The sequence below is a fragment of the Acipenser ruthenus genome, chromosome 17 (genome assembly GCF_902713425.1).
Source record: "Acipenser ruthenus chromosome 17, fAciRut3.2 maternal haplotype, whole genome shotgun sequence".
NCBI lineage: Eukaryota > Metazoa > Chordata > Actinopteri > Acipenseriformes > Acipenseridae > Acipenser > Acipenser ruthenus.
Window position 1 is genome coordinate 30,083,707 of NC_081205.1, and position 20,204 is coordinate 30,103,910.

The following is a 20,204-nucleotide window of genomic DNA, read 5'->3' on the forward strand; positions in this document are numbered from 1 at the left end:
TAATGGTGAATACCATCATAGGCAGTAGAAGAAAGTGATCATACTTAACATTCTTTCCCCCGGAATAATTGCCTACAGAGACCATATTACTTCATTGGTAATAAAACATAAATGCGTAGATTGCACTGTAGATTTAACAGCTAACATAATATCATCTAAACTCAACACATGTTTCTGTCAGACAGCTTTATATTTGTTTATTTTGTATTTTATTTTATTTTAATGTATCCATAAAATGGCCACCATAATCTAATCAGCATATGTTTATATGAAGGGTAATCCCTCAATAAAACTGGAGATAAATCCATTCAGGTGTCTTGGAGCCATCATGGTATTGAGACTTCACTGAAGACGTGACAGAAAGTATATAAAAAAGGAAGCTGGAATTTTTACTGTATGGTAATATAATTAAAATGTGATAAATTAGCTTGATGTATTGTCAAACAGCAATTAGCAGCTGAAAGCATGTCAGATAAACATACACAACTGCTTTCTACAGCACTAATGAGCTTTTTTTTATTAGCTAAGAAGCAGTTTTCAAGACTACTTATTAGCCCAATAAAGCAGATAGGCTTCACGGTCTCAGCACTTAATAACTTATTTAATTAGTACAACACAGATTGCCAAACGAGTCTGATAAATTCAATAAATGTGATCATTATTCCCTGGCTTGTGTAATTAAAATGCTTAGGGCAAGTTCTCACATTAATGTGCAATGGATTATCTACTAGTACTGATAATGTTTTAAAATCCAACCAGAACTGAGCAATCCAAAACTGCTTGAATAAGTAGCTAAAATATGTATAAGGCAAGTTACTCTAAGAAGCATTACCACAGTCAAAAGATTAATTTGAGGGCTACTTGTATATATATATATAAGCCCAAGTGCTAAATGGAGCCCATTGGTGTACATCTGAATAAAACAAGATGCAAAGGTGTTAATCAAATTAGTGCTTTAAAAATAAAGCTTTGGGCCCTTTGACATTTAGTTTCGTAGAAGTGGCTTGATGATTGATGAGTGAAACGCAACCTGAATCCACAGGTTAAGAGCATCAAGAGCTTCCAAATGATACCTTCTACAGAAAGGATATACTTTCTATGATCTAATCATTTCAGATACACTATTGGTTTAATTTTCTATAGAACCCAGTTCGCCAGAAATGAATTTCAGCTCAATTGTGGAGGTGTGTGGGGAAGACAAATGCCACGCAGGCCAGGTAATCAAACCTGCCTATAATATGACAAACTCTGATGCAGCACGGAGATTGTGTAAGTTAAACTGTAATGAAAACGTCAACCACACTCCAAAGAATCTGCAGTGATCCACATCAGAAACATCTACACTATTGACCCTTTTTCTCTCCAGTCAGATAAACTGGCACACACTACTACCTTCTGCACAATATGGCTTTATTGAATACTGGAAGCACCTCATAGCTTGATAGTAACTTAAAGGGTTTCATCCAAAAAGGTCCACATTAGATGTACTGAGAAAAGAAATGAGCATGTAAACGTATGTATTCAAATGAATGGTGCTAGCTTGTCATTCACACTTTACACATATGGCAGAAATCTTAAAGCATACAGTAGCTGTAATTCTGAAAGTGCCTTGAGATTTCTTTTGTTTTTTTTTTTGTTAATTTGACGCAAATGTTGTTGTGTTGCTGCACATAAAGCAACGGTGAGGTTACTGCTGTTCGCTTGAAAATCAATCTGTGTCAGGTGTCAAAACACACATCCCAAAATACATTGTAGGAGAAACTGGCTGCAAATTCATAATGTGAAAACTTAATGTTTTTAATTTGTTTTCTAGATACCACAGTTATTAAAACTACAGTTTCAATTCAAGTGGAAATCCATAGGAATAAAAAGTGTTTTACTGGAGTTTCTTTGAATTTGCTACCAATGTTTAAATGTATTATTAACTTTCATCAATTAATCAATTGTTGCAGGCTGGAATAATTGAGTTTTGACCTCACAATGTCACATTTACTGTTTGGTTGTCACTGTCTCTCAATCACATTCTGTCTTAACCAAATGGAATATAGGCTATATATAGAAATATATTAAATAATAGTTACATTGTTTGGTTTTTCAGTGTCTTCCTCTATTTTATAAATGACACTGAGTGTCAAATTATTTCCTGCAATATCGTTTGCCATACATTAACTTTGCTTATTGACACTGCCTTATGTGAAAGATAATATCTAAATTACTGGTTTTGACATTTCAATTTGAATACAGTAAATGATCATTACGTAATGTGACTTTCTCATCAGCATGCTGATGGATACCGATATATGGTTGCTTAGCAACCCTGAAATTGCTAATTTCTCCAGTTTTTCCCTCTATGACATAAAATACAAATTCAAGTCACAATAACAGAAGCCATTCCCTACTAGAATAATGACAGGAAAACAATATTTTTAAGAGCTTATACATTTTTTTCCAGAAGAGGCGAAAAAGCAGACATTGTCAGTCTACAGATAGAAATGGAATGTCAATTTAATGAGCCCTATAATTAATCAAATCAACATTTTAAAACTTTTAAATAATTCATGACTTGTAGCTTTGTGAACATGGCCAAATGTTTCAGTTAACAAGTCAATAATGGCATATTAGTATTCACAATGCAATATTCTTTAAGTATTGGCTTCTCAGCTGATGACAGAATTGTGGACCAATCGTATATTTCCTGTTGATTTTCTGTTCAGTAGCAGCAAATTGAACCTTCATTAAGGTGTCCTATATATTAGCTGCACAACGCCGTTACATTTGAGCTGGTTTTGGCATTGGGATTTTACCAAGCGTGCAAGTAAATACCACATAAAACCTCCCTGCTTGTCATAATTGGCAATGTTCACCGAGAAGCCCATGTTTGAATTATAGTCCGGTTCGCCTGCTGAGAGCTTTGGCAAGGTAATATATATTGTGTCTAATAGAAAGACTTGCCGAGGGGAAGCAGATCGAAGAAAAACACATGCGTTTCTTCAAGGCCCTGTCGGGAGTATGATGAATACTGAGAAAGTGTGACAACCCTGGAAAATAAATAAATAAATAAATAAAAATCAGCCTTGACTGAATGCTGAGGCACAAACTAGGGACCATGTCACATTGATTTATAATGAATATAGAGTGCTGCTAACGTGTTGATAAGTGTCTTAAAACGTGTGCTGAGCTTGAGAATTAGATGGTGGAATTATTATTATTATTATTATTATTATTATTATTAGTAGTAGTAGTAGTAGTCGTAGTAGTAGTAGTCGTAGTCGTAGTAGTAGTAGTAGTAGTCGTAGTAGTAGTATATATAAATAAACAGAATGCAAATATCTTTAAACGTTTACTAGGCCTATAAGAGTAAAAAACTACATGCAAGCTATTCACATTTCTACAACTTCGTAACATCGTATCCTATAGACGGATATGTGGCAGCAGTGTGGAGTAGTGGTTAGGGCTGTGGACTCTTGACCAGAGCAAGGTACTTTACCTAGATTGCTCCAGTAAAAACCCAACTGTATAAATGGGTAATTGTATGTGAAATAATGTATAATGTGATATCTTGTAACAATTGTAAGTCGCCCTGGATAAGGGCGTCTGCTAAGAAATAAATAATAATAATATTTCTGGAATAGTTTTTTGTTGGTTAGCTCAATAAAAAAAATAATAAAAAAAACGTTTACCCTACGGGAAATAAAAATAAATAAATAAATAAATTAATTAAAAAAAAGAGCCGCGAAGGAGAACGCTAACGTGTTGGGTATTTACAGAACAAAAGCGAAAAGGGCACTCGGTAAAGCCTGGATGAAAAATGAAACCCATTTCATATGTCAAACCAGCTGAATAGATTTTTAATGAAATCTTTTCAGACGCTGCTAGCACTGCTGCAAACATAATGCACCTGGGACACGAACAGGGCATTCAATATAAAAACAAAAGAGCAAAACGAGACTTTTTTTTTTTAGATTATAAAGGTAATTATAAAAACATCTAGAGAAACAAACCTCCAGCTAGCAGCAGAGCGTTTTACGTCCCTAGTGGTTCTGAAACGGACAGCGCTTCTCCAAAACCTATATAACAAAATGTTTCTGCTAACGGTCGGCATTATATATTTTTTTCCCGCTCTTGTCAGGCCATTACAGTTTTGTCTTATACCCAATACAACTGGTCCAGTCGAGCATTTTGTCTGGAATGTTTTAAAGTCAAGGAAAAAAATGAATGCTTATGTCACTATGCTAATTGTATCTTTAATTACCTGCAGTGCTTGTGTTTGAAGATTTTAAAAGAGAACTGATGATCAAGAACGTTGTTGCTTTCCGCACTTTTCTACTTCTAGGTATCATTTGCAATGTCTTTTTAATAACTTGTAACTAATGCATGTCGCAAAATGCACTGCATTGCCTAACCGTAAAACAAAACAAAATGTGAAACCAACATCAGAAATTGAGATTTTTGTGCAATGATATAATATATACTCTATGAGTTACTTTCTTCCAGCCCTGGTGTCATTGCAATACATAAACTACAGTATATGCAAGTTCTTAGTCAAATAACTACGTTTTACAATTACTTATGAGCGTCATATTTAATGCTGCATTATGAATTCCAGAAAATCCACTTTCAAATCTAAAACACTCCTGTGCAGCTTTGACTCGACTGCTTTTAAAGCTGTAGTACTTTTACTATCAATCTTACCGAGCATGCTATACATCAATCCATTTTTCTCATTCTTCAAAATAAACCCACATGTGAAACCTTTTTAGTAGAGCCCCAACATTCGTTCTTAAATCTGTCTTTAAAATACCTGCTAAGGTATATACATACTACTGCACTTCAGCCAGAGAACGCATTTTCAGAGAATGTACTTGTATGGGGATAATTCCCACTCATTTTGCATAGCGCGTCACTAGTTATGTGTCTTACTTTGATTTAATTTGCCCAGCCCCTAACAATTTCGATAAATCGAACGATCCATTTACCTGATTGATGTAAAGAGTAAGGAGTGTTTTCTCGCAAGTCCCCATTAAGAAGCGGTGTGCAGGCTATTGCCAGTCCCTTGATAAACAGCCCTATATGCACAAACAAAGTTGACAGTATTAATCTTAGGATCTACACAAAGATACATGTTGAACACATTGAGTAAACACGAAATGAATCATTGACAAATTACGCGGGTTTGAAGAGAAGACCAAAAAAAAAAGACAATAATTCACGCTTTAAATAGCATAACATTGTTGCTACATTAAGAAAATACGTATACAATACCCCACGGTTATTCTTGCTTAATAAAATGAGTATTAGCGTTTGTTTCATGCCCGCATACTGACCGATAATGAGTCTTTTTCAGCATCCCATAAGTGAGTGTGGGATTCGTAAATACAAATGGAATCTCTGCCTGCAGCCTTCACTTTGAAAATGTTCTCTTGGCCAATGAGATGTTTAGGTCTTGCATGATTTATACTGTTGGTCGCCCAGGACCAGAGTCGTTTAGACCAGTAATCAACATCAATCACTGGTCCTTATTCCTGCATTTTGAGGTCCGAGTGGAATGAAGTTCATCCGAGGACAAAATAGCAGTGAATGACTGCCACTTGTTAGTCAACAGCGGCTCCCAGAAATGTTGACACTTATTACAAATGTTTGTGATACGAAGGTGATTCAACAACATTAAGTAACATTTTTCATTATAATGTGTGGAGCTATGCGACGAGATTGCGCCTAGAGACGTAATTTAAAGAAGAATAAATCTGCCAGCCTCTGAAGAAAACGGTTACCACAGGTTTCTAGATGATATTATTTTCTTTGCTGTTTTGCAGTTTAAGAGGGGAATGCAGCGTTATAAGAAAACTTGAAACATGTATTTGCTTATGTGATGATTAGAGGCAATATTATGATTTTAAACTACTGTCCCAAGCATTCTAATATTGTAGTATTCCCACATGTATATATTACTTTGGAACCCTTACATGCATCTAGCTTATCCCAAAACTAAAACCACATGCAGTTTCACGAAACAGTAATGTCACTGCACCACACGTCTGTTGAATAAAGTCAACTTAAAATAGATGTGGCAAAACGGTACCGACACTACATTGCCAGAGTGCTGACACCTAACAGAATTGTACGGCAATATCGGCGAAACAGTGACGGCAGAAAAAAAAGGCTTGGGGCTGCAGCAGAATAATCTTATTTTTGCATTCTGACTGCAGTAATGACTTTCAACACTTTTCATATCTTCTTAACATTTTACCCCGATTTGGCTGTTAAACGCATATTCCATCATAGTTTATTCTAATATTATTAAGGTGGTGTTTTAATTATGCTCTACTGTTGTGTGTAGTTAAATTGAATAGAGGTTGATTTGCAATTTGATTGGTTTCCACACAGCTTTTTGTAGTTATGTGATCCCATTGAAGTGTTTTGAAACAAGTATTGTTTTTAGCGCAGCTTAGCAGCTGTTAACCATGCAAAGAGTGGGTGCAACCTAACAGCGCTCTGGAAGACGCCAACTACTAGACAGGTCTGTACCCCTACCCCCACCGTTCCTGCTCCCACTACTACTGTACTTATCTGTCTCACCTGTCCTGCTGTGACTGTCTCTCACATCCCTGTTATTCTGTCCTCTCGCTCCCATCCTCTCCGCCGCTGCTCCCCTAACCCCTCTAACCTCATACCTCTGCCCCTCCCCCACTCTCTCCCCTCCCGCACTCTCTCTGGTGCCCTCTGGAACTGTCACTCTTCCGCTAACAAAGCTGATTTCATCTCTGCCTTTGTCTCCCACCTCTCTCTCTCTCTCTCAATTTCCTTGCTCTCACTGAAACCTGGTTCTCTCCTGATAACACTGTAACTCCTGCTGCCCTGTCCTCTCTACGCCCTGTCCCATACTCCGCATCTCACTGGATGAGGAGGTGGGACAGGTCTTCTCTCCCTCCTTACTCTTGTCTGTCATCTCTGACCTCTCCTCACTCTCTGTCAACACCTTTGAATTTCACGCCATCAAACTAACCTCTCCCTGTCAATTCCTGCTAATTATACTGTACCATCCCCCTGCATCTCTCACTCACTTTCTCGATGAACTCGACTATCTCCTCTCCTCCCTCCCCTCTCTGTCTACCCCAACAGTCCTGTTGGGTGATTTCAATATCCAACTCTCCAACCCCACCCACTCTGCAGGATTCCTTCCTCTCCTTCACTCCTTCAACTTCTCTCTCTCTCTCCATTCCCTCCTACCCACAAAGCTGGTCGTCAACTGGAGCTCACCTTCTCCAGGGACTGCTGCCCCTCCACCCTCTGTCACCCCTCTGGACCTCTCTGATCACTATTTAATCTTTTTTTCTATCTCTCCCCTCTCTCCCTACTCCACCTACCCCCACTGTCGCCTCCTGCCGTAACCTCCGCTCTTTCACCCCCTCTGTCCTTGCCTCCACCGCTGTCTCTCACCTCCCTCCTATTGAGTCCTTCTTCCAACTCTCTATAAACTCTGCTACCTCCACCCTCTTCTCCTCCCACACCTCTTCCTTCATCTCCCTCTGTCTCCTCCCCTCCCCAACCCTGGTTCTCCTCTGTGCTCTGCTCAGCAAGAACCAAACTGCGCTGTGCTGAAAAGAAATGGAAGAGAACCAAACTCCCACCTCTGCTAAACGCTCCTATTTCCAATCTATTATCCAATCCTCCATTAACAACCCCCAGAAACTATTCTCTACCTCCTCCTCCCTCCTCTATCTCCACTAATGACTTTACCTCTTTCTTCTCCTCTAAAATCTCTGATATCTGCAAACTCTTTAACACTCTTTGCATTGTCGTTTTACACGTTTTTATTATTATTATTATTATTATTATTATTATTATTATTATGATGATGATGTTGGAGTATCATCTGTATAAATGAAATTCTACAGCAGAAAGACATTGTCAATACAAAATCTGTTTTCCCTGTTGGGTATAAAAAATGAAAAAGCAGAGCCAGGGACACGCCCCCTTCAAAAAGCAGAGCCAGGGACACGCCCCCTACAAAAAGGAGAGCCAGGTTCAAGCTCCCTTCGAATCGCAAATGCTAACATAAAAATATTTTATAAGTAAAGTTAAGGCAAGAGAAAGGCAGGCAAAAAACAAGGACGTCTATCGACTTAATTTATTACAGGTAAATACATGACCAACAAAATAATTAGATACCGTTCTGTATCAATGGTGGCTGGTGACTTCTCACAAGCAGCACAATTACAACCCCGTTGTTTCATCTAATCAATCTGCCATGCAACAAAAGGCACTTCCTTTATTTATGTATTGCTTTATTCTAGCACAGTAAAGGAAATGGATGAAATCAGGTCATTCTGTATGGGGTTTGACATCCTAGTATACGGTTCCTTATTTCCTTGTGAGCAGCAAGTAATCTTTCTGTAAATTCCATGTCCTGCTGAATTTTGCATTACTTTTGTTAAGTGAATTCATTTTATTGATAGTCCTGGAAGTACAGGGTGATTAGAATGTAAGCTTACCACATGAGATATGGTGCGTTGATGTGGTAAACTTACTTTTTAATCACCCAGTATATTATATTTATGATAAAACAGTTTAGTAATTTTGATATAGTAATACAAATTTTTGTCTTTTGCTTTACAAATGCTGCAGTGGTTGAAGTACTGTTCGGGGAGTTTTTAGGGTTATGTGATGATGTTGCAGTAATTTGCTTTATTTGATTAGGTTTTTATTTTTTTGGAAAGCTTCCCTCATACTGGCTACTGAAAAAGGGGGTATGTGTACTTTCTGTCTTTCAAGTCATTTTACGTGCCGGTAAACAAGACTCAACACAAGCACGTCAATCCTTAAACTTGAAAACGTACTATTTCTTCCTGGTGTCACTTCACTTTTTGTACTGAAGATTACATGGTTTGATTTCAGCTACAGCATTAGCGGAAGTTTAAACTACACTACAGGAAGTGACTTGGAACCAGGAAGCCGCTTGGAATTTTTAGTGATATACTAATTTTGCGTTTATCACTTTGTACGCTTGTTTCTTTTGCCAGGTTACACATGAAAACAAGTCTCAGTGCAGTGCTCCAGATGAATCAAATGAAACATGATTCTGTGTACCACGCTTATTTTTTTATTTGAACATAGCCCATTTTGTACTTTAAATGCACAGCACTATGCATAGAACAAGCTTGTATTACCATGTTTTATTTAATGTGATCACAGACAATATAAAACAAAAAAACAAACACATGCACACCATTACCCTATTCACACTACCTACATACATGACAATCCCAGTATTGTGTATTATTTAGGCAGTGTGAAAAAGGTAAAGGTTTCTTCTGGACTTGAATTCATACCTTCCATTGCAATTATATTAGATACCCAGGTATGACAAGGTAAATGGTACTTAAGCAGATTTTACGCATAGTTGCAACTATTTTCAGAATCCTCCAGTTCCAGCTGCATAGAAATGTGCATTATGTGCAAAAGCCAAATACTTTACATTCTCATCTGCTCTCCAAGAGTACAAAATATAACTTAATAAAAATCTTAAAAAAAACCTAGATGTGAACACTTTTTAAAGCTTTACTTCAAAAATACACCATAGCCCTCATTGCATTAGTGTAACCCATACGTATACAGCAGGCTTGAAGTAAAACAATGTACCTGACCTAATGTATTGGCCATGTTTCCTAAGACAGCATTCAAGATATTATTCTGTATTACTTTATATGTATCTATTTTTTATCATGTCCAGCAACAAACACTTAAAGAGCATCAAATTGTTAAATTGAGGCAAAAAAGTATTTTGTTTTAAAATAATTTTAACCTTTATCCATTTATTTCATACAGAAAAAATTAATAGCACTTCATCAAAAGGTGTGTGTGTGTGTGTGTGTGTCATATCAGCTGAATCAGTAATTGAATTACTTCTTCCAAAAGTAGTTTCTTTGGATACTGGTTATATTGCTAACAACAATAAAGTTCAGTTTTATAATAAAAGTACATATCTTCTGGCGCTTCCTATATGCATCTGAAACAGCTGGCATGATTACAACACTGCTAAGGTTTGGTAGTGTAGGTACAAATACAAAAATATTAGCACTAACTCCTGATCAACAGTATGCATAACAAGGAAATCACATTGTTTGAAGGTGTTGAAGGTTTGAATGCAAGTCGTATAATTCCGGGCATTATAAGCAGACAATGTACCAGGCTTCTATTTTAGGACACTTCTGAATGCAAGTGAAGACAGGTGGCTGCAATAATGGTCTGGAAGCTGCAGACAAAAAACAAAAAGGTCACAATGATGACACACACACATACATACATACATACATATATATATATATATATATAGGGACACATTGTGGAAAATCAAAAGCTGGAAAAAATGTACATTGATATCTACCAAATGCTAATACTGTGTCGTGAAACCAGAAAGTTTGTTAAAAAAAGGTTCTATCTTACATTACTTAACCCTTTCCTATTCATCCAGCATTTGTGTAAAATAGAACTGAGAACTGAACGCATCAGTCATTTCCTCCGTACTGTACCTGTGCCCCAAGTCTAGAAAGGTAGCGATTTCTTAATCCAAACGCAGACATTGGTCTCAGCTGAGCCAGATCCTCTCTATTCTGCTGCAGGAGACGTTCCCTTTGCTCAGCTCTGAAACGATATTGGCAGGGTTATTAACAATGTTAGGGTGTATACTGTATTTACTTCATCATGACTAAGTATTCAAAATATTGCATGCAAATTAACCAAACCTGTTGCTTCTGTCCGACAACCAGAGGTCGAAACAAATAAATAATTTGGTTACATCGTAAATAAACAAGACAAAAGGACGTTTTTGATTCAATTTGATTTTATTTGTCATTAGTTGCCAGGCACACCCGTTTTAGAAACACAGAAGTAAAGTTTCAGAATATCGGCAGACACTATAAACTCTTTCGTGAGTCAATTCCTTGATTACATGTGTTAGATTTAACATTACTACAGCTGTGATAAAACTCATCATATTTTGTCAGAACAATTTACAATCTGAAAGAAGATTATTTAAGTGCTTATGTATAAGTGTGACTGCCCGGCAGTCCATACATTTAAAAAAAAGTGTTTTACGACAACCCCAGAATGCTTTTAACAAAGTTAACCAGTAAAGCTGGTTTTCTGTATCTTTTTGCCCAATAAATATCCGATCTATAAAAGAGTTTACTGACTTGCCAGTATTCAAATAAAAAAATTAAAAACAGAAGGAAAACTAAAACAATGGTTAAGACTTCAATGAGCGCCACTAGTTTTGAGAATTTCATTCTCCTATTATAAAAAAAAAAATCATGCCCCTATAAAAGTAAAGAACGCACATAAAAAGGAAGACATACCCAAGCTAAAATGTACTTATCACAAAACACATTTCTGAACACAGTGCTCATGTATCATCAACTTGAAGAGAGAACTATACAGAAATGCTGTAAAGTTAATCTAAACAGATTAAAAGCAAGTTCGTTTTGGAAACGAATCATATCAGTAGCTTTGTGTTAATGTCCAGGATGGAAGAAAAACAACAAAAAAAGGATTCTTCAGGTTGATGTATTGGTGACCAGTGGATTTCTACTTCAGGATGAAGGATGCTATTCAAAATCCTTATCTGCAAGACATTATTATAGTGAAAGTTATTCTGGAAAAAAAGTGAAGTGGTTTCTAGAAAGCCTGCACTTTAAAAACCAAACAAGACCACCAAGGAGCTCTATCTCTTAATCCTGCCTTGCTCCCAGCTGCCCAGCAGAACCAGACAATTACTTTGGACTCTCAATCATGAGATATACAGCAGTGCTATAACCAAATCTTAAAAATCAGAGGCAATTCATTTAGGGAGCTTCATTCTACTCTTCCAGATCATGCATTTCACTTCAAAACCCTTGAATAACAGAATTTCTTTAGTATAGTGGTAAGGATTACAATACTAATCTAAACCAAAAATAGGTATATCAAAAATTTGAAAAAAATAAAATGTGCAATACTGCAATGCAGGCTTTACATTGCCATGTATGTTGGGTTCATCCGAATGTCTAGATCTTACTCCATTTTCTTACTCTGTATCTGAAATCTGTTGAAGTTGTCCTCTCTTCTTTGCTGACAAATTGAGGTCCCCTCCTAGGATCAAAAATAGGTTTAACATGTTTAATTCTTCCCTGTTTATTTTGGGGGTACAGAAGCCCACAATATGAAGGTGTTATTTTAATGTTTTACCTCTCAGAAGATCCACAAAATACAGCATAACCACAGCTATCAACGCCACTAAAAAGATAAAACGTCAAACAGAAGCCATCAATACCAACCAATATTTCAAACGTACTAAGCTTGTTGCAGGTCCCTTTTACACCCCCAGATAAATATTAATAATGCAAATGCAAAGGCGATGGATTGTTCATACTTACAGCACACACATGCACTGAAGAAGACCTCAAGGAACAAGTAACCACGATTGTCCAATATGTAACCAGAAGCTATAGAAATCAGTGCAAGACCCAAATTTTGTATTGACTGCATGCTAAAAAAAACAAATAAAAAACACAACACAACAATAAACATACCGGTAAATGGATGAAGTAACAATTCTACTTGTAACCAAATGCCAAGGTAACCAAGGTAACCAAGGTCAGTTCAGATAAATATGTGTCTAACTCAATATCATACAAAGCATGGCCTGAACCCATAACAGTTACATTCACGGTATCACAATGCAGTTGCAACTTTTTTTCCTGCTATGTGGATAAAATATACCTGAGTTCTAGCTCAGGTGAACTACTTACAAGCCATAGGCTGTTCCCAGCTGATGTTCTGGAACTACAAAAGCCACCATTGGCCAGAGCGCACAGGCAAGCAAGGAGTAGGAAAGTCCAAGTAAGCTCTGGGGATAAGCAAAAAAAGAAAAGAAAAGAAAACATACTGTGATAGTATAAATGTAGGCTCATTGGCTTGTCATTTTATTACATTAAATTCAACAACTAATGGGTTGCACAGAAAACACTAATTAAATACAGAGAAACAGTTCACCTATGGCACCAACTAAGTTTTAATTTACCATTGCAATCCAAGGGTTCCAGAAGGTAAATGCCAACATCATGTGGGCTGCAAGAGTGGTTATAACCGCACACATAACCCAGATGATATTCTTCCCAATTCTATCCACCATGAATCCCAGAACAGGCGACGCCGGAGCCGAGATAATATACACAACACTAAAGGGAAGGAAAGGGGGGTGCGGGGGACAAAAGTGTAACACACCATTTGCTTAACCAATATTTAACAGAGACAAATTAGCTTGTACACATGGAATCCTAAAGCAAATCAATCTTTCAGTGAGAAAGCTGCAGTTTTAAATTGCATTCAGGGTGAACAATCCCAGAGATAAAGGCATTCATTATTACAGTTACTATTAAAATCATGTGAGCTTTAGAAGAAATGTATGGTTAAAAGCCTGACTGCACCTTTTTCAAAAGTAAGTCCTGTACCATTTATGACTGTCACTACATTTAAAATAAACGTCAAGTAATCAAGAAAACTCTTTGGCAAAGGGCTTCACAAGATCTACAGTATATAACTTCACCTCCTGTAACGGAACTAATATCCAAGTTTACACCGTTTATCTAAACAGTTATCGGTTCACACTCTCTTGCCCAGTATCTTTAAACTATCATTACTGTACCTGTTAATTGCTCTGGCTTGTTCTGCAGAGAAGCTGAACTTTTCAATGAAGAAAACCCTTAAAAAAAAAAAAAAAGTTTAAAAACGTAAAACGCAATTGGATATTATAACACTTAAGTTTTCACTTTCCAGATGATAACTCTGATTGGAACGTTTTTGGATTGCCAGTGTGAAGGTCAATTTCTACACGTGCCTGCTGCCCGTTTATGAACATCCACTTAGTGACAAAGAATTTGACAGAACTGAAGCGCTTATTATTCACAAAAGTAAAACACTTGCTTAACCAGGGTGGCTTTCAAAATGGACATTAAAATGGGCATTCGTTGCCAGAAAAGCCTATTAAAGTCAACCAAGAGTAGTAATCCATCAACTTCATTAATACCACACATTAGTTTGCGTAATACACAAGTAGTTGGTTTTTATTGCAATGCTCTGTTAAATATACTTATTTTTATTTGTTTTTTACTTACTGTCCAAGTCCAATGAATGGAAAAACTGCCACATAATAGCAAACACAGATAATGAATATCAGCCAGAGGGATATTGAGAAATCCTTCACGTCCGTCAGCTTTATCACTTCACCTACAGACAAGAGAGAGACATTCAAAATAAAAGAAAGACCAATACAAAATGAAAGCCCTTACATTAGTGTTAGATAACAGATCCCTTAATAATACCGCTCATGTCTCCGGCACTGTATGCACCCCCAATATGCATTCACTTGTTTTGCCTGGCCCTGACCCCCACTTCCCTTCCTTATTGGACATCACTTCCCTATCTGAGAACTTCAGATCCCATCAACCCTTTCAGCAGGATTGTTCGATCCACCGAGATGCCACATCTTGCTATCAGGGATGTCCTGATAGAGGATTTGAAGCCTCACTAAAACGCTGCTGTTGGTTTTAGGTTTACTATGCTAGGAACCAGCAATAAAATGACTATAAAGTGAGCTTTTATTTGGACCTACCCATTCCGGATAGGCCAGTTTCGTTAACTAGATAGGAGATTTAAATTGAAATCGTCACATTAAACTACACACCCACACACAACTCACCAGTCTTTCCCTGTTCTTTGTTTAGAATCTTCTCTGCTCTTTTGTCTAGGTATCCAAGTACCAACGCACAGATTAAAGAAAAAATACATGTTGCACAACCTTAAAAAAAAAAGAAAAGGAATTTTACATGTACTTTTTTTTTTTTTTAAGTGTATTCTAGAATGAACTAGATAATATTACCATAATGTGTCAACACACATCATGTACAGTACTACAATTATCAAATGTGAAACTTGGCCAGCATGCAGGTTTGCACACAACAGTGCTATTGTAATGAATACTTTTAACAGCTGCATGTACAAAACTGTTTTGTTTGGAAATTGGACACATTAGTATCTGAATGTGGTTGCTGCCCTAAGAAATAAAAGCACACTGAATACACCCACCAATCAGCAGGGTTATACCAAGTGTTGTGTGGCCTGGAGAGCCTACCAAGCCTTTTACACTGGAGTAGATCCACCCCATGATATTCATGTTTACTGTGCTGCCCTATGGGTAAAATAAAGCATAGACATTACATTGGTGTATCATATGAACAACAATTCTATAATACAATTGAACCCCTTGAACATCAAAGCATGGTGCTTAAAAAACATCTAGGAAACAGCTGTGTGTGGCCACTGTACATACTGGAATTAGTAAAAGACCTGCTGGCAGCTGTACGATGAGCACCAGCATGCTGACCCCCCCCCCCCCCCCCCCCCCCCCCCCAAGTCAGCCATGCTAGGGGCAATGTCTGGGCTTCATACTGAATTTGATGACAGCTTTTCAGTGACCTAAAAAGTGTACCACTCACTTAAGCACAGGCATAGATATTACATACATATTGTAAACTTGAACTATTTGCTTTTCAGGCATTATTCCAGTTATATTTCACCTTACTTGCATCCAAAAAGGGTTGGTTAATAAAATACTGAAGCAACTCATTACACTTACCAGTCTGGCCATACTAAGCTGCAGACCGAACACCAGGTTCAGTTCTTTCCCTTTAAACCAACTGACAGCATATGTGTTTTGTGCAACAGCAAGGGATTCCCCACCTATCCTGTACCAAACACATTAAAACAACTGCTTAACAGACTGTACAAAAAAAAAAGTCCTGTCCCCTGTGAGGCAGGGTAATGTGAAGGGCATATCATTTATATGACGAGAATGGAAAAGTAGTGACCGAGAGAATCGTAGAATACGGTGCATTAAATATGAAGACAATAACAGACAAACTAAATATTGCACTTACAAACAAGAACTTTGAGCTTATATATGGAAAATGTCATCTTACCCAAACACAAATCTCCCAAGTTCCATCAACCAAAAGGCACCAAAAAAAGCACCAGCAGCGAATATTACCTACAGAAGCAAAATATTTCAGGATTAATGAATACTTCAAGAAGAAATGAGAATTCTAAAAGTCATGCTTTTCTACTGAAGGGTTGGATTTGGTTAAATCTAACAAGGTTGGTTTTTAAAGTATTTTAAACAGAAAATGAACAACTGGACTTTTAACTGACTGTACATCAATCAATCCTAAAACAATTCTTGTGAAAAAGTGAGAGAGAAATATATAACTAATAGTATGTATTACTAGGAATATTGTATGGATAGAAAAACACACACACTTACCTGTCCAACACAGACAAACAGGCTGAAAATGACTGTTCCCAACCTACAGAAAAAAAGCATTTTGATGTTTGTCTATGTGTACCTGTGAGTATTGCTGGGTTATTTAGAACAGAGTAAACATATTGCAATTGTAATTTCAGTAGGCAATTCTGATGTAATTGTAAATATAATTGACCTCAGGTCTGATACTGAAACCTTCAAAATATACTGAAAAAAAAATCTCTTTCATGGAATGGTTTCATAATCCTGAAAAACAAGAGGGGATGGTTCATGAAATGAATACATGAAGTCATGGTTTGAACAGGTAATGTCAGAACACAGATATATAGCAGCCAATGCAAACACCCAACCACCCTGCCAGTATTTCCAGGTTTGATTGCCATTTCATATCAGTGTTACAAATACTCCAAGCTTAGATGCAAACAATGCTTTTGGTCACCAGGAACGGGGCAGCTTACAAACGCACAATGTGTTCTTATGTGGGGGAAGGGATTGAAGAGATACAGGAAGGGGTTATTTTTGTACGTATTCTTATGGCTTAATATAATACACTGTTATATTAGAAGTAAATACTAAAGACTTAACGTCTTTGTGCGACATGTTTTATTCTCTGTCACCTTCAGGAACATAAACCTTGAAATCTTACATGTTTATTCTTCAAGGCACTTTGGAATTACTAAAGATTCAAGACTTTCAATGGCTTTCTTTTAGCTGCTTACCGTATACCAAAAACACGATCCAGCAAGAACCCTCCAAGGAAGCAAAGTACAACATTTGGCCAGGAATACCATGCATATAACTGCATGAACATGTACGTATTCAGATCCATATCCTGTCAAAAAATACAATAATAATATTAACCATACTATGCTACATTATTACAGAGGTCTATGGAATCCAGCATTGTCAGTCTCAGTGCAAGCATATCAATGTAGAGACAACTAGCAGCAGAATTGTGAGTGTGGACTCCAGTTCTGAACTTTTTTTTCCTTTAAATTCCAAGTTAATGGTACAATCTGAGTGCTTAAGAGACCTTGATTAATATTATTTAGCTGTCTGGTTCTTGTTTGTTAAATTGAACAGGTGTATTTACAAGGTCATGATTAAACACTTAAAATATGCTGCTATATATATTAGTATTTGTGCAGCCTAAATTAAACACACACAATCTTTCTGTATATGTGTCTAAAATATGAGAACACCCTGCAATGTAACTGCTCTATGTTTTTTAAAGCTTTAGTAACCTAAGTCCAGATAACTGTTTTCTGCACTTTTCCTAATTTGACCAGGGTTGCACACCTCTTTTTAAACATTGCAGGGATTATCCGAAGACCAGACTCATCCAAACAAAAAGAAACATCACAGACCCAGGTAACCTGCTTGCTTGTCTTCATTATTATTATTATTATTTGTTTATTTAGCAGACGCCTTTATCCAAGGCGACTTACAGAGACTAGGGTGTGTGAACTATGCATCAGCAGAGTCACTTACAATTACGTCTCACCCGAAAGACGGAGCACAAGGAGGTTAAGTGACTTGCTCAGGATCACACAATGAGTCAGTGGCTGAGGTGGGATTTGAACCAGGGACCTCCTAGTTACAAAACCCTTTCTTTAACCACTGGACCACACAGCCTCTAATATTAAACTCACTTACTGTATTTACCGTCGGGCTATGTGTTGACATACCACATTGATTATTATTCACAATTCTGTTATCGAGCTGGCGTTCGACACAGGGTTTGGCAATGTGCCGCGTCCATGTCCTGATAAGGTCTGTTGATTCTCATCTTGGTGACAGAGACCTGTATTAACTGTCACACTTAATGGAAAAGCTGAGCCCAGGTACTGCGTAAAGCCAGTCACAACATAAATCATTAGAATCCACTAGCTCTAGAGAATTTAATTTGAATTCAATTGCATAATTTACTTTACCTACACAAAGAGAACAAACTAGTAGAGTTTAATTAATCTTCTGATTTTAAACGGTTTCTATTATTATTCTGTCACATGCTGGTTTACCTGCACTATCTGAGTCTGTAGGGCTGCTGGATTGTCATAGCAGAAGTAGCTACCTAAAAAAAAAAAAAAAAAAAAAAGACACACCAAGTAATTCTTATGTTCACCATTCCTGGAGCGTTACATAGTTTTATACAGAAACACACTAACTAAAGAGACATTACCCTGGTACACTAAGAGCCCTATTGTAATAATTGGTAGTAACACAGTATCTAATGTAAAATCCACTGCAACACTCATCACAAAAAATAATTCCCGGAGATGCTATAAAACATGTGATATTTTAAAGGCTAGGTTAGTTGCACTGTCTTGATTGTGCTTTGGGAATGCCTCGTACCATCTTCATACATGCACACATTCTTGCATAGATCACATCTCCCGGTTTCACCATACAGATTGTGAAGACACTGTTATCATGGTTTGTAAATCTGACTGATCGTACTACGATGGCAGTTCACTATTGTAGCTGCATTACTGTATCCATGCTGCAAAAGGCAGGGTTAAACAGGAATAACTTGTGAACAGCCTTAAGCATTTGGATCAGAGTTAATCTACAGTGATTATTTATGCAAGTTACACTTCTTTAATAATTCAGCCTCATAGTGTAACGCTGTGCCGATTGTACTGCAGGAGATTAGAGGCATTAGGACTGCTAATGTTTATGCCTTGAAGGAGACATCTGTTGGTATGGCATAGGAGACTTAATAGTACAAAACTTTTTTATTATTATTATTTAAATTGCCTCAATGATCTATTTTAGTTTGTCAATATTTTGGAACTCTCTTTGTTAAAAATGTAACACTCCCTATAGCAAAGCCAGTCAGCAGTCACAAGCCAGTCACCGACACATTCCAATATTGAACTTGAACTTGATCTAACCTCAAATAAAGCTGTTGGTTTGCATAGGGCATACATTCACTCGTATGGTTATTATTATCAAGTATTATTTTTTTTATTGTATTTTATAAAATACTTTCTACGCTGTTTAAAAGTATGAGGAAACGTTCTATTGTTAATGCGTTAAATAATGTAGTGCCCAATCAGACGTGACTTACCGAACCCTAAAAAACACATGAATATCAACACGACAATTCTGTGAAGCAGTCTGCTGGGGTCACAGCACGCCGACAGCTGTTTCTCTGAACTACTGCCGTATTTGCTACTTGAAGGGGAAGGCTCTGAATCATCTTCTCCCTGCACCAAACCTCTACGCTCCTCTCGATCCGCCATCTTCTGCCTCTCGAATAAACCACCAACTCGCAGTCATATGATCTTCTGAGTCAGGTTGGGCGGTCAGCTGATTTATGTATTTGGTGGTGTACGACATAACTTAGAGCGGTGTTAGTGATTTGTTATTCAAATATTTTATGTTATACCGTTTTTTTTTTATTTTTTTTTTTTTTTATTTTAATAACATATAACAGCAAGCAGTTGTCATATTTTTTGGGGGGTCTGTGTCTGCTTGTTAATTCTTGTAGTTTGGGGTTGCTTGCAGTTCCGCTTCCCTGAAGTGATTCGTAGCAACAGTTGTTACTGTATTAGCGATGTGATGACTGTGCGGAAAAATACAGTGTGGTGTAAAATGTACTAACCTCGATGTGCATTATCAGCAATATTTTACTGCAGAGGGTGGCTTTTCACTGCCAAGAAAATGTCTGATTCCTGTGGTGGAAACAGGTATCACAGAGGCTCATCATTGTGTATCAATGGAAGATTGTTTATTCTCTATTCTCTCTCAAGTAGTATGACATCATAAAATGATCACCACCAAAATATTGAACTTGTGATTAGTTTTATATCGCTAACTTATGACTGTAACAGTGGTAGCCTTA

At 37.2% G+C, this 20,204-nt stretch overlaps 2 protein-coding genes across 4 annotated transcripts in view; both read right to left on the reverse strand.

Moving 5' to 3' along the window:
• Nucleotides 1-5,065, reverse strand: part of LOC117423593 (schwannomin-interacting protein 1-like) — a 183,984-nt gene extending 178,919 nt beyond the window's left edge. The window contains exon 1 of the mRNA XM_034039645.3: nt 4,977-5,065. Coding sequence (XP_033895536.3) covers nt 4,977-5,021 — 45 coding nt within the window. The 5' untranslated portion in view covers nt 5,022-5,065. The remainder of the gene's footprint in view (nt 1-4,976) is intronic.
• A 3,999-nt stretch (nt 5,066-9,064) lies between these two features.
• mfsd1 (major facilitator superfamily domain containing 1) lies at nt 9,065-19,641 on the reverse strand. 3 transcript variants are annotated; one of them, XM_034039824.3, is made up of 17 exons: nt 19,428-19,641; nt 18,376-18,428; nt 17,074-17,186; nt 16,355-16,397; nt 16,014-16,081; nt 15,671-15,779; nt 15,121-15,223; nt 14,735-14,833; nt 14,151-14,262; nt 13,682-13,738; nt 13,058-13,214; nt 12,786-12,883; nt 12,411-12,523; nt 12,223-12,270; nt 12,066-12,126; nt 10,530-10,641; nt 9,065-10,252 (listed from the first exon to the last, which is right to left on the reverse strand). In XM_034039824.3, exons 1-17 carry the CDS (start codon nt 19,600-19,602, stop codon nt 10,193-10,195), a joined length of 1,581 nt encoding a protein of 526 aa, XP_033895715.3. In that variant the 5' UTR covers nt 19,603-19,641; the 3' UTR covers nt 9,065-10,192. The 3 variants fall into 3 exon arrangements, with proteins under 3 accessions (XP_033895715.3, XP_033895716.3, XP_033895717.3); XM_034039825.3 differs by lacking the exons at nt 9,065-10,252; nt 10,530-10,641 and adding an exon at nt 10,823-11,620 and having other exon boundaries at nt 19,428-19,639; XM_034039826.3 differs by lacking the exons at nt 9,065-10,252; nt 10,530-10,641 and having other exon boundaries at nt 12,062-12,126; nt 19,428-19,640.
• Between the last annotated feature and the right edge of the window lie 563 nt (nt 19,642-20,204).